Consider the following 14,228-nt stretch of genomic DNA (forward strand, 5'->3'; position numbering starts at 1 on the left):
CTACATGTCTACATGGAATCCCTTTCAGCCGCCAAACACAGACAGCAAGTTTCTTCGAAACTATCAAAGACATATGAATGAAGTTATGGGCTAGTTTATCAGACTTCATTACAGGAAATTAAGAATTGCAGGTAGTTTCTTTTCCATTGTTTAAAAAGAGTTATCAAACTGAAGACACTTCACTGCATGAAAAAATGCTCGATATTCATAGTTCATTGTAAGATAGACAAGAGAATTGAATCACAAGCCAAAATACTAATGTTTCAGACTTCTGATCAATATGCACTGATAATATTTGCGAATAATCTGTTTGATTTCCCCGCATAACAGACATATTCATCACTTTGATTACACCATCATATATAGTTAATCCTAACAGTGATATCACTATTTGAATCCAGACAACAACTACCCGGACAATCAATCAAAATCAAATCAACCAGGCATACACATAGATCGACGAATTTTTAACTATCAATCTAGCAAAACAATAACTAAATCCAAATATTTTGATTATATACATAAATTCCTCAATCCATCAAAAAAAAAAAACTAAATTCCAATAGGTTGAATTCATACCTATGATCCTCTGCGAAATGGAGTGAAGATCAATCGTATGAGGGAAATTCAAGCTCGAATTTGTAGAATTTTATCACTTTTTGAATCCGATAGAAAATCTTCTTCAATCTCGTTTTCTCTTTTTCAATCTTATCGCCTTTTGGCAGCCTTCAAATCTTCTTCACTCTTCTTCAAATTCGATCGAAAATTCGAGACTGAATTTGCATAATTTATCGCGTTTCTCTCCGCCTGGTTTTGGGTTTTTTTTCTTTTGATTTTCTCTCTCCTCTTCTTATTTGAGCAGGTGTAGGGTGAAAGGCTACTGTTTCTAAAAAGTTCGCACGTGTGAAAGGTTGGTGTACGTTAATATTAACGTACACCTGTTGCGCGCAAGACTGATTGAAACTACTAAAGGAAACATATATTCTGACAGAAAGGAAAATCATTGAGCAAATATTTTCTATGAACAATGTCCAAAAGACAGGCTGACCACTCAATGTCAAAGTTTGTCCACGATCAATACAATGAGCCATCTACCACAAGTCAATAACTACTCGACAACACTTTTCTTATGCACAATCTAAGGTAAACCCCATAATCACGAATTTCTCTAATTTGGTTAGCTATACCAAAGACATCAGAAATTGGGGAAGAGAAATTGTTGTAAGGTATTGAGAGCTGCTCGAACGAAGCCATGCCATAGATAAAAACCAGAAAGCCAATTGTCAACTGCGTGCTTATATTGAACACAGATAAAGCTCAAAGATCACCTCTGCCTATTACTGCTTCCTCTTCTTTCTTGACTTTCAGCAGCTGAAAAAATACATTTTCTTGTTAAATTAAACTAATACTTCGAATAAAGTTAAGCTTTTTCTAGCCATCAGTCATATGTTGAATTGTACTTGATTCCCCACCCTGTGACTTCCTACTGGTTGAAAACATAAGGATTTTCCCACACAATATGACAATACCGCTAACAGTATGTACTCTGACTCTCTGAGTGTTGGAAATCATGGTCTTTGTGTGATGACAATTGACAACTAGCAACAAGTTACCACATTAGTCAATGAGCCTCAAAGACTGACACATTTAACTTTACTTCTCCAACAAGCTTCTTTTATTGTGTATAAATGAGTCAACTGAGACAAAGGTAATTAAAGCTATTTTCTTTCACTCTAAGCAAAGCAGAAGGAAGGAAGTAAATTCTAGCGGTTTTGCTACAGATGTGGTAAGCCAGTAATAAGTATTAACACCACAAAGACTGGTATTCATTGCATTGTGGTTTAAATAGTTTTAGTACATTTTTCCAACTCATAAAATGAAAACTAACAGCATTAGCACTTTAACATAAAGCTAAACAAACATAATTATAATTTTTTAGCATTCAACAATGCATGTAGAACTATAGACAGGCAAACAGACAGACAAACCATAGTATAAGTCTTCCCGGAATGAGTTTGCCCATAAGCAGATACAGATACATTATAGCATCCAATGCAGACTGTACAAAAGGTGGAACATCGGTGAAGACTTCAGCTGCAGCAAAATATTACCTTTTTTAAAGATACTAAAAAAGCATGCCTCTAAACCATTTAAACCAAGAAAGTATATTTCTAGCTGACACTGTCCAACATGAGAACCGTACACCCGGTCAAGCTCAAAATCCTTCTTCGGATTGGTCAATGTCTCGTTGTCAGTGTGAACTCCGACAGTATTTTCATCACAGTCCGTTTAAAGTTAACACTGATAACACCCAGTCTATATAAAGCATGAACTCTGTGAAGCCAAATTAGTGCTGGTATCATGATAGGTTGGGGAACCCTGAGAAATTATATCAGGGATATATACCAAGTTTTAGATGGCCTAACACCAACCCAGTTCAATAGGTATTGTGTGGACAGTTCAAGTCAGTCCAACTGATAGACTTAACTGAATGAATGGAACAGTCCAGCCCACTTTTACACAAGGACAAAACCATATCTAACACAAAACAACCTGATACAGTCAAAACAGCACCAGGAGTAGAGTAGTTCAACCTGTAGCCATCTCCATACATTGGCCTTAGAAATTTTGGATGAGACAAAGAATTAGAAACCCACCACCCATTGTGTTTTTAATAATTTACCCTAATATGTGAACTAAACGCATCGATATGTAAACTTCGAACCATCGATATGTAGATATCATTTTTTTGATTCTTAGCAAGAACATATTGTCCCAAAGCCATCACATTACTGCAAATAACAACATCAAGTCCATGAAAAGCAGATCAATTGTTATCACTTTTTCAAGTCAGCCAAATCTTCTGTATGCATTGTTGTATCATATACTTGTCAGATTCCACAAACAGTTTAGCCTCAAGAAGTTCCCTCCCCCATAATGGACACGACATACGAAGTAAATGAATTGATGAAATGAAAAAACATGTTAACTGCAGATGCACACTTATGTAATCTTTTGATCACTCTTAACAACTTCAAGAAAATAGCTAGACTGTTGGCCCTTGAATACTTCCATAAGAAAGTCAAAACTAACATAAATGTATTATTTCAATTTGACAAACAGCTCAGTAGTATAACCTGTCTTAATCAGGAGCTTTCTTTTTATCATGATCCATGACATACCTGTAAAACAAAGAACAGTGTAAACACTCAACATTATAATCCATGATCCAAAACTGTCAGAAAAAAGAGATCATCTATTCTTTCTTCTGCTCTTCCCCCCCCCCCCCAGCCAATAACATGATCTCTAGTAGAAACATGACGCAAGAACAACATAACCTTCATATTTTTAAAAGCAACAGAAGTGTTAGAATATATGGCACATATATTCTGTTAATGTAAATTATGGTAAATAATAGAAATAGTCAACCTACTAGTATTAGTTAGCTAGAATAGCGAGATTGCTCAAATTGAAATAAGACGAGAGATTACCATTTGAGGATGTCATATGAGACGTAGCACCGGTATCCATATACCAATTTGAGTCAGGTGGAGCCATTGTCATTGTATGCATTGCGGTTTCGATGTCCGTCGGAACAAAAGTAGGCACATAAGCACCCGTTGGGGCTGACACATAAGCCTGCTGCTGAGGATGGGAGCCCAATATCCCCTGCCCATAATTCTTTGTTGGGCCAGTTGCAGATCGAGCCCAAGCTTGAGTGGGAACTGGGCATGGGGGAGGAGGTGGGACGGTACTCGGTACCCACTGCCACTGCCAAGTTCCGTGTTGGGTAGAAGCACCCTGCTGGCCGCCACCTGAGTTCCGGCCACCGCCGTTCCGGCCGCCCTTACCCCCGCCTGAATTCCGGCCACCGCCACCACGGTGTTTGTTACCGGAATTGTTGCGGTTATGGCGGTTTTTGTGACCTGAATTGTTGCGGTTCGACCCATGAGAGCCACCTGTTGAAACAACCACATCATCAGCCGCCGCGACCAACACCGCAGCATCACCATGGGCCGCCATGGCATTGAGTTCACGTTCCTCCAAGAGGAGGGAGGAACGGGCTTCGCGAAACGGTGGAAGAGGCTTGGCGTGACGAATGTTTGTGCCCACCTGTTTATACGCCTCACTCAAACCCGAAGCAAGCTGCAGGACCAACCGGCTATTAGCCACCGGAGCACCGACGTTCTTCAGCTGATCGGCAATACTCTTGAGTCGTTGACAATACGCAGAGGCGTTAGGAAAGTTGTTTTGGCGAGTAGTCGTGAACTCTTGTTCCAGAATCACGGCACGGGAATGTTGGTGATCCTGAAATATGTCGCGCAAGGTGGCCCAAGCCTCCATGGCCGTAGCCTCTGGTTCGAGAATAGTGTTCAAAAGATCGTTGGATATAGTCGAATATATCCATTGAAGCACCGTCGCATCAAGGGTGGACCAAAGCTCGATTTCATCATCCGTCGCCGGAGCCGGCTTCTCCTTGCCCGGAGGTGGAGGGATGATGTGATGAAGCACCTTATGTGAGCGAGCATGGATTTTAAAAAGTTCAGCCCAAGTCCCGTATTGAGCATTCTCCATCTCCAGAACAATGTTAACATGGTTCCTGATATTTGAGACAGAAAGAGCGGGATGAAAGGACGAGCCTTTGGACGTGGAGTCAGTCATGGTGGCTGGTGAGAAGAGAAGATGACGGAAGAGAGAGAGAGCTAGGGCACAGCGGAAGAGAGGAAACCCTAGCAATCTGATACCATGAAAGATGAAGAGAATATTTTCCGTGATTCATTCATCATTCGTAGTTACATTATATAGGTAAATTACATCGAAATATCTTGCGTGAAATATGCACAGCAATCTCGCTATTCTAGCTAACTAATACTAGTAGGTTGACTATTTCTATTATTTACCATAATTTACATTAACAGAATATATGTGCCATATATTCTAACTAAAGAGAGAGAGAAATGAACAAGTGCGAATCGCACAAATTCACCAAATAACAGCTAATTAGAGCCTATTCGAAGAAACAGAATCAAAATGATGGATCCATAGATACTAATAAAACCCTAGGAAAAGCCCACCTAAATGAAACAGGGTTTAAAAAATTAGAACACAAACCTGTGCGTGATGCATTTGGACCAATGATAACAACTCTGGTTTGTCAATCTCCTCATCAGAACGGAGTAAAATCTCTGCTACTTCTTCTCATAGTCAAGCACTGCCTTTAGACAGCTCTATAAATTAGTCGTAAAATCAACATATGTTGAGTTAAAACCAAAAAATGAGGCTGACACAATATCTGGTACATCAAGCCAAGTAAAAAGTGAGCATGTGCATTTTTTGGAGCTTTCCATGCCACATCCACATGTATCAAACCCTACAGACGTGAAAAGATTTGTAATGTTATAAACAAAAATAAGCAGGTATCCCAAGGGATCATTATACAATAGCTAAAAAACATTATAGGGTATGTGAGTACTTAAGTCTGACCCAATTTGCATGTTCTGGAACGTATTTTGTAGGAAGTTGAGCGAAAAACACCGCATTCCAAACGAATGGTTCTTGACAAAGTAGCTTGTTGCCAAGGAATTCCTGTGGCTGATCCCTCAATGAAGGAGAAGAGGACTTTTCTGATCATGCCTTATTTAATACTCCGTATCTTATTTCATTTCTTTAGGGGGCATTTTTCCAACTATTTTCTTCACTTCTTGGCCCTTTATTTTCTGCTTCTAACCTCTGCTTTACGAAGTGTGGGATTTGAAGCTCCTACATATCTTCTCTGTTCTACACTGTTGTGTTCTTTTCTTTCAGAAAGCCATAGTCCATCCAGTCAAGGTTGTTAGTGTGCCACATGATTGGTGGCCAGCATAAACCTATAACTTCATGCAGCTTCTTGAATGGGTTCCTGGATAAAGCCACATAGTCGACCAACCTAAAGTTACAAGATTGATTGGTCGCTTTTATTTGACGAAGCAGCAAAATAGTTTCTAAAAAAAGCACATAATAAATCTAAATATGTTATAAAAAGGCCATGCTCTGGTTTGTTCAAAATACAATGTACACACCTCATTTGACGCCGCATAAGTTTCATCCTCGTTTTTGCCACTCATGAGAAATAATTCATCATCAACCCCATCAGTTTTTTCTATGTCACACCAAATTAATTCCCTCCACTTTTTGTTAGTACGCATCACTTCAACCATTCTGCAAACATGAATAAATAGACATAAGAAATGAGCTGGATTTGTCCATATCTAACAAATAACTGATATCATATATTCTTTTTAATAATCTTTCAAAGTAAAATTAACTAAAAAAAAAACAGCAAAAGATTATTTGTTGAGACATACGGAGTACATATAATGGGCATGATAATTAAAGAGAAAACAAGGTGCTTCATCTGTAAATATCAACATCATTAACCATTATTTGCCTCTCTTTTTTTCACATTCAGAGAAAGCACTGAAAGATGAAATGGGACAGCATCTGTCAACCTAAATTTCAGGGAGGGTTCGCACTCTGAAAAACATAAACCAGTTAAAGCTGCCTAATCAGCAAAGTTAGGGGGAGAATTATTTCCGAATTGAAAAGTTTTGGGGTTTAACACATACAATAGAAATATTATAGAAACACAATTTTTCGAACATACTGCTGCTAAGCTTATTGAGCCATGGAAATTGAAAATATCGTCGAAGCCTTTAATTACTTTGAAAAGGATTGTGATGGAAAATCAGATCTGTTAAAACCCTATTTAGGATGTCAGAGTTACTATGAGAGCTTAATCAAGATCCTAAACCTTGACGCATCAGAAATATGTTAGCAAAAGAAGGAAAAAAATGAGGAAGATGAAGAAAGTTGCTAGAAAGGCTCAAGAACCATCAGAGGGATGTCTCCTAGGCTAAGCCTGAAAGAAGCTTGATAATGTTGTTTTACAACCCTATATACAGTGTCACAATTTTATACTTTTTCAGTCTTTGGGCCTTTGGCCTCTACTGTGATTCCCCCAAGACCCGCAACAAAGACAAAGGCAAGCAATCAAACACAAGCACCTATCTCTCCCTACTCCCTAGAACCCTTCAACTTCACACTCCTTAAAATGAAAACTGCAGTAGTTATAGAATCAAAATAAACAATGAGTAAAAGTAACATTCTTTATCATCTTTCCAACACGACTTGCTACTCTAAAATTGCAAACTTGAAAGCAACAACTAACACATTGAGAATCAACTCACAGTTTTAAGGCTGCTGACTTTCTCTTCTCCAGATGACGGAGTCCCTTGAGAATGTTGATCACCCTCAGCATCTCACACCGCAGTCAAGATGGTCTTCTTTCGCTGACCTTGAACTGCACTTACCTATTTTGTTTACCCTTTTAGCTTCACCTTCTAAAACATCACGACTTTCTTTGACTAACAAGGGAAACTTTTCCAGACTACTCTTGTTGATTATAACCTGCATAAAATCCAATTTATCCCTCAAATAAACTATACCAAAATTCTAAGTATCTACTCCGTACCATTCTAAGTATCTAAGGTTGATATCCGTGAAGAGAAACGATAGTAAAACCCCTAAAATCAAAATTTAAATACCTAGACCTAGAAATTTCAGAAATTGGGAGAATATAAGAATTTGAACACCGAAAACAATAAAAAATCAAAATTTAAGTACCTAGACGTAGAAAATGTTAAATATTAATCTAGAAAAGTCTATAAATATGTGATTGTAAATTATAATCTAGAATAATCTTAGGAAATATCTAGGACTCTAGGAGCTAGCCTAGAAAAATCTAATAACTAAAATGTCTAGAATTATCTTAAGAAAAATCTAGATAAATGAGGGGAGTAGAAGAATCTAGAAACCATAATACAACAACTATAAATACGTTGTATTTGCATAAGTTTAGAGGTGAGTCAATCAAGAGAGCTCCCACGAAATATAAGGGGTAGAAACAAGTGTTCTACCAAAGCAAATATTGTTGTATAATTCTTCTTAATGTAATCAATTATAAACATGCAATTTTGTCATATTATTCAGGTTCATCAAAACATCCGCGTGCGTCCTCAAATTTCTATCCGAAAATTCAGAAATTGAGAGAAATATAAGAATTTAAAACACCAAAAACCCCTAGAAATCGAATTTATAATACCGAGGCCTACGAAAATACATAAATTGATAGAATATAAGAATATGAAACACCAAAAACCTAAAAAATCGAACTTTAAGTACCAAAACGTAGAAACTTTAGAAAGGGAGAAAAGATAAACAAAGAAAAACACAAAAATTGAAAGAATATAAATGAAGAAAAAAAAAGGTACCTGAATCTCCTTTGAAGTAGAACAAATAATTGAGATATCTTGGATAGTATTTAATAGAGAGATAGAGAGAGAATGGGGTTGAAGAGGAGAGTGGTCGATGAGTGTGCCATTTTGCTACAAACAGAGGAAAGAGAAAGAAACGGAGCAACGCACGAGAATGAGGATGAAAAGGGAAGGACGCACGTGGCAGAGGTAGATACGTGTCCCATCCAAAGACCAAGTAAAGAAACTGTATTTACCTTGTGCTTAAGGAAAATGCCAAAAAAAAAAATCATAAAGGAAAATGAGAATAAGTTAGTCTTTAGACTATTTTGTAAATAGTAAAATTCATGTTCTTGCGCTCACTATGGGGAAAATAGGTTCAAATGGTTGTCTGTAAACAAAATGAAAATCATAATGAAAGCATTATTTTTGTTATTCAATTTGCTCAAATGAAGGTTTTTAAAGGTAATAAAAGTTGTAACGGATTAGTTTTTTTGCTCAACCATATCGCGTAATTTATTCAAATTGTTATATAGACGTGTATTTTGAGCAGAAAGGTAGATCAAGGAATTTTCCACGTAAAGGCCATTTATGAGAATAATGGTTCAAGCAAGAAAAAGATTGATGTGATATGGGTCAGTATTTACCCAAATGGCAAGTGATTGGAAGTGTCTTTCTGAGTCTCTGGTAAGTTGTTTTCATACTTTGGGTATGAATTGACATCATCTTGTTTCTACTTAACCTACAAACCAATTTACTTGGCATAATCATCTGGTTTTCTGAACTGATGGCATGTGTTCGACTGTTTGATACGGATATTTTCATAGAACGAGGAAATGTGTAAAATTTTAAAACTAAAATAAATTTGTGGAGTAGGTTTTTCATCAAGTTTCTATTTGTTTTCACGAAAAACATTTCTCATGAAAATGATTTTTCATTTTCCTTTTCTTTTGTTCAGGGGTGTAATCCCAAAAGGGGAAGTTCTTCATGGACAGAAAGCCTTTTCTTTTGTAAGGATAGGACACCACGTTTTCCTCCTTATGCCTAGCCTCTATTTCCTCTTTTCCAATCCATCCTCTCCCTTCTATTTTCATTTTTCCAATAACTTTTCTTGTAAGGAACCAAACAAAAGAAAACTATTTTACAATGTGTTTTACCGAGAAAATTGTTTACCATGGAAAACGACTTTCCATTGAAAAAAAAATCCATTAACCAAACGGAGTGTAAGCCCATTTACTAAATCATATCCTAACACGGAACCTAACTCTACAATTGTGGAGTGTAAGCCCATTTACTAAATCATATCCTAACACGGAACCTAGCTCTACAATTGTAGGTTCTGTTCAGTTAACTTAAACAACCTAGGGAGATTTTACTACGTACTACATATACGGTCAGATGATTTAACAAAGTGTTTTCTTTTGCTAAATCAAGAACAAGAACAAGAACAAACCTTTATTCAAATAAATTATGCAAGAGACTACCCCGTCTCTAAGAGATTGCCTTAAACCACATTTTTCACTTATTAAGAAAGAAGGCAAAAGAAAAGTAAATGGGTTAGAAGTTTTGTTTTTTTTGCTAATTAAAACAATAGAATGCGAGAGGAGACATGTGAGGACCACATACTATAAATGGCATGGGGCAAACTCAAAGTGACAGACCAAAAGGAAATTGGGGCAATCTTTTAGGGACGGAGGGAGTGTTGATTGCTGCGAAATTTTCTAGCAGTCTTGACCATTTCTAAAAGCAAGCAAGCAAGCAAGCAAATTACATGAATTCATGCTCTTATATTCACTCAATGAAGTCAATGTACAAGTTATTACTAGTATTCATCTCCGCTTTTAATATATCAATAACAACAGTAAGATCGAGAGAAAAAGACAAACCAGAATGATTAATCAACTTCAACAAAAGAAGTGCAGTCAATATCTTGTAGAGTTATTCTACCCATGTACAGATCACTAACATGGTCAGCACACAGAGCGAAGCACCTTCTGTCCAAACTATCATGGATTGCAGCCATTCCTGGAACCCATTTCTTCTGATACCTTGGGTTTGGGTCAATGTTCATTCGATTTTGAAGTAACAGAACTCGGTAAGTAGTTGTATCAGTACAATCACAGAAATGGGCAGCACACATAATTGATGGTACATCATATGCTAATCTAATGAGATTCAAGGTCAGAGCGCCATCAACAGGTTTCGGATCCAAAAGATGACCATCTCCCATACTTTTCACCTCCCTTTCCGAGGGAAAGTATATTTGGTCATTTTCATCTAAATCCAAAACTTTCAAATCTTTCGAAAAATGCCTAATAGTTTCAATTTTTGTAGCATCATGCTTTTCTGCTAGCGTCAAGAGACAGGAGAACCTCAAATGATAAGTTACAACCGTTTTGATCATTTCAAAGTTACGACAGCAGCAGAAGTACTCCAACCATCTTTTTCCTACTCCTGCATACCACTTTACGATATCAACATCTTCAAGGGAAACCAGTAAGCTGATCGGCCTAGGGCGACCCATGTCATTGGTAAATCCTGCAAGCCTGACTGCCTTCCTAACCAGCTCAACTGGTGCAGTGACTTTCATGCAGAGTTTTGTCAAATCATCAATTGTCCTTTCACTGTATTTCCTCTCCTCTTCTTCTTCCCCTTTCCTTTTTTCTTCCTCCAATGCGTTCCTGGCCTTCACAGGATTCAAGTGTTTGTCAACTTCCTCTTGAAACTTGTCATAGGCATCAACAAGCTCAAGTGGCAGCTGATCCCTAATTCTTTTCAACGAAAGAAAATCACCAGCTGTAAGTTCTCGATGCCAATTCCATTTTTCTTCTACTGACTCAAAAAGAAATTCCTGCACTACTTCATTTGCCCAAGTACTAAAAATTTCTCTTACTTCATTCTCAATTTGGTAATCAAACTTAAACTTGTTATTATCATTCTTTAGCTTATTAAATACATGGCTAAATATTTTCATCCCCAACATCCTCCTATTCCTCTCCCTCGCGTTTTTCATCTCCATTGCTCTTACTTCCCTCTGCCTACGAAACTTCAACCGTGCCCTCTTTGCCTTCTCTGAGAGAGGAGGCCGCAAAACAGAAGGCGTTACAGCCCTGAATTCCATCCCCATAAAATCAATCTTCTCTGAAACAGCACTATGGATAACTGTCCTCATTCTATCCACCTTCAACTCCAATTCCCCTTCCAAATACTTAACAACCCAATTCAATAAATCCATTGCCACCATCTTTGGCCCCGAAGTAATCAACAACATCTCATCCAAATACCTAACAGCATACACCTTCAAAGGCTTATACACAACAGCATCACTTACATCATCATCAAACTTAGGGTTCTGCTCATTCATCCGAAGACGAATCTTCTGAACCTTCCTATCAAAACTATTCAAGTAAACATTAATCAAAACCCCACACAACCCACATTCTTGAGGCAATCCTTTCCCTAATTCAAACCCACTCAATTCGATCCTAGCCACCTGGGTCTCAAACAGCTTCTCAATCAAACCAATCAATCTCCCATCATCAATTCTCTCTCCTAACACAGAACACAACCTGCCCACATGCCTTGAATCAAAAACAACTTTATCAAATGCAACTGTAAACCACCAATTAGGGTTTTCAACCAAGTTTTTCATGTATCGAACCGCCGTATGCCGGCCTAAACCCTCCCTAGCCCCGTAAACAAAAGTGGGAAACCCACCATCATATATCAAATCAAGCACCATTCTCAAAGCTTCAATGACAACTTTAAGCTTTAAATTAGGCAACACGAGAATCTTACCTCTCTTCTGCGAAGAACATAATCGTACGCAGCAAGATTCCGGGTCGAACTCATTGTGAGCGAGTTCGTGACCAAGTTGCAGGAGGTCGAACCGGGTGGAGACCGAGTCAAGGGTGAGTTGAGAAGAGCGAGTTGGGTGGGTGAGATTATGGGAAGCCGTATAGAGGATAGAGGGTAAAGCAACAACGTTTTGGAGGAGGTTCGAGAATTTTCCATGGTTGTAATTGGAGAAGAGAATGGTTTTGAGCTGGGGTTTAGTGAGGGGTTTAAGGGGTGGGTCTTGATCAACGGAGACAAAATCAGAGAGCGTTGAGTGAAGGAGAGAGAAAGTAAAAATGGAGATTTGTGGCTTGATTATTGATCTTCTGGTTAATGCAAAGAGCATTGAAGCTTCAAGGTTTAACTACAGTTGCAAAGGAAGACGAAGAAGAAAAGGCATGAATTTTTGATATTTAGGATTTTTGAATCGTGGGTTTAAAAACAGTGGAGTGCTAAAAGTCGTCCATATTACTCCAATTCTCTCACACCACCCTACTACCTCCGGCCACCATCGCCGACTACTACCTCCGGCCACCACTATCACGTTGTAGGCGACAAAATGAACAGGTCTTTACAAGAGTTTTTTTTTTGTCCGAATTTTTTTTTGAAACTTATGCATTTTTAACTTGTATCATGATACAAATTTATGAATTTTAAGCTTGTACCATAGTACAGACTTGTGAGTTTTTAGCTTCGACCATGGTATTGACTTATGCAATTTAAGCTTGTACCATGAAAAGAGCTTAAAATTCATAAGCTCGTACCATGGAAGGAGCTAAAAATTCATAAGATTCAACCATGGTGAAGAAGGTGAGAAGATGAAGACGTAGAAGAAAAACAGAGAAGAGGATCGAAAGTGATGGCTAGGGTTAGGGCCCTGATACCATGTAAGATAGGATAATTCTCCTTGAGGAGGCTTTGATTCATTATTCACAATATATAGTAATCCTAAGTAACCCTACTTTACATAATTACATTAGGCTAACTATGGACAATATTATTTACAGAATATTGTCTAACAGATATAAAGACATATATGATCTTGTTCCAGAGCTTGGCCTCCTGCTTCAAATGTAACCTCAAGCAAAAGTTTCCTTTCCTTATATCTTTTATATATCTTCTTATGGAAATGGGCCTTATCTATGAGAGTGGGGTCGAGATAAACCTGCAGAACATGTATGATTTAACAGAAACCGAAGATTGAAGGCTCAATGACGAACTTAAATTAGATTAAATGTACACTGCCATATACGAGCACTTAATAACAACAAAGATGAATGCAGCGTGAGGTGAGTCAAATGATGAACATTTTCTAAAATAACAGCCTCAAATCTACATGCTCATACAACTATACAAGTGAGGCGACTCTACATGCTCTTATGAATGCAGTAGCTAATATGCATATTAACCAAAGCATATACCTGAAAGAAGCTATCCCCTCACTTGTAAATCTGGCATTTAAACAACAACCATGATTTTCTTCCGAGCAACTGTCAGGGACGTGTTTTGGTGGGAGTGTATAGTTGGGTGTGAATACCTGCACCACAAGATGATCTAAATAGTCATTTTAATCATCATTCTTGTTTCCTCGAGTAAAAATTAGTTAGAAAATACAAAATGATCAGGAATGCTGACCTGATTGCATATCTCACAGGTGATATCAGCCTTTTTTGTTGCACCATTTCTGAATGCACTTCCTATGAGCAAACTGTTAACCAAAGACCACTTAATTTAGGGGGTGTATGGTTAGGAGAGGTTTGAGGGAAAAATAGCTTTTTGGGGTGAATTAGAGGTTTGACCTTTAGAAAAAGCTAATTGGGAGTGTTTGGTTAGAAGGGGATTGGAAGAGAGTTTTGGGGTGAAAAGACTAATTTTGAAAAAGCTCAATATAGAAGCTTTTTGCAATTAGAGGTTTGAGAAAGTGGATGAAAATGACTATTTTGTCCTACTATTGTCTATTATTACAATTTACAACCACTATCAACCTTGTTACCCTACATATTTTTCTCCTAAAAACATTACTCACACTTTTTTTTCATTTCACCATATTTACTAAATTCGTTTTTTGTTGTAATAAATTTTACGGATTTTTCATGAAAT

General features: G+C 37.6%; 1 protein-coding gene across 4 annotated transcripts; it reads right to left on the reverse strand.

Moving 5' to 3' along the window:
- Positions 1 to 1,003: 1,003 nt before the first annotated feature.
- On the reverse strand, positions 1,004 to 13,692 carry LOC110780415 (nuclear intron maturase 3, mitochondrial). Of its 4 annotated transcripts, XM_056828442.1 has the most exons (8): positions 13,550 to 13,692; positions 10,178 to 13,293; positions 7,227 to 7,446; positions 6,060 to 6,198; positions 5,113 to 5,899; positions 3,138 to 3,182; positions 1,989 to 2,094; positions 1,004 to 1,371 (listed from the first exon to the last, which is right to left on the reverse strand). In XM_056828442.1, the coding sequence occupies exon 2, from the start codon at positions 12,472 to 12,474 to the stop codon at positions 10,186 to 10,188; it is 2,289 nt and encodes a 762-aa protein (XP_056684420.1). In that variant the 5' UTR covers positions 12,475 to 13,293; positions 13,550 to 13,692; the 3' UTR covers positions 1,004 to 1,371; positions 1,989 to 2,094; positions 3,138 to 3,182; positions 5,113 to 5,899; positions 6,060 to 6,198; positions 7,227 to 7,446; positions 10,178 to 10,185. The 4 variants fall into 4 exon arrangements, with proteins under 4 accessions (XP_056684420.1, XP_056684419.1, XP_056684421.1 ...); XM_056828441.1 differs by lacking the exon at positions 1,989 to 2,094; XM_056828443.1 differs by lacking the exon at positions 1,989 to 2,094 and having other exon boundaries at positions 5,113 to 5,926.
- Positions 13,693 to 14,228: the final 536 nt, after the last annotated feature.

Source organism: Spinacia oleracea, chromosome 5, assembly GCF_020520425.1.
Source record: "Spinacia oleracea cultivar Varoflay chromosome 5, BTI_SOV_V1, whole genome shotgun sequence".
Lineage (NCBI taxonomy): Eukaryota > Viridiplantae > Streptophyta > Magnoliopsida > Caryophyllales > Amaranthaceae > Spinacia > Spinacia oleracea.

What these genes read in the sequence shown, in the direction of transcription:
- LOC110780415 (XM_056828444.1), bottom strand. Translation starts at nt 12,474, where the DNA reads ATGCTCTTTGCATTAACCAGAAGATCAATAATCAAGCCACAAATCTCC.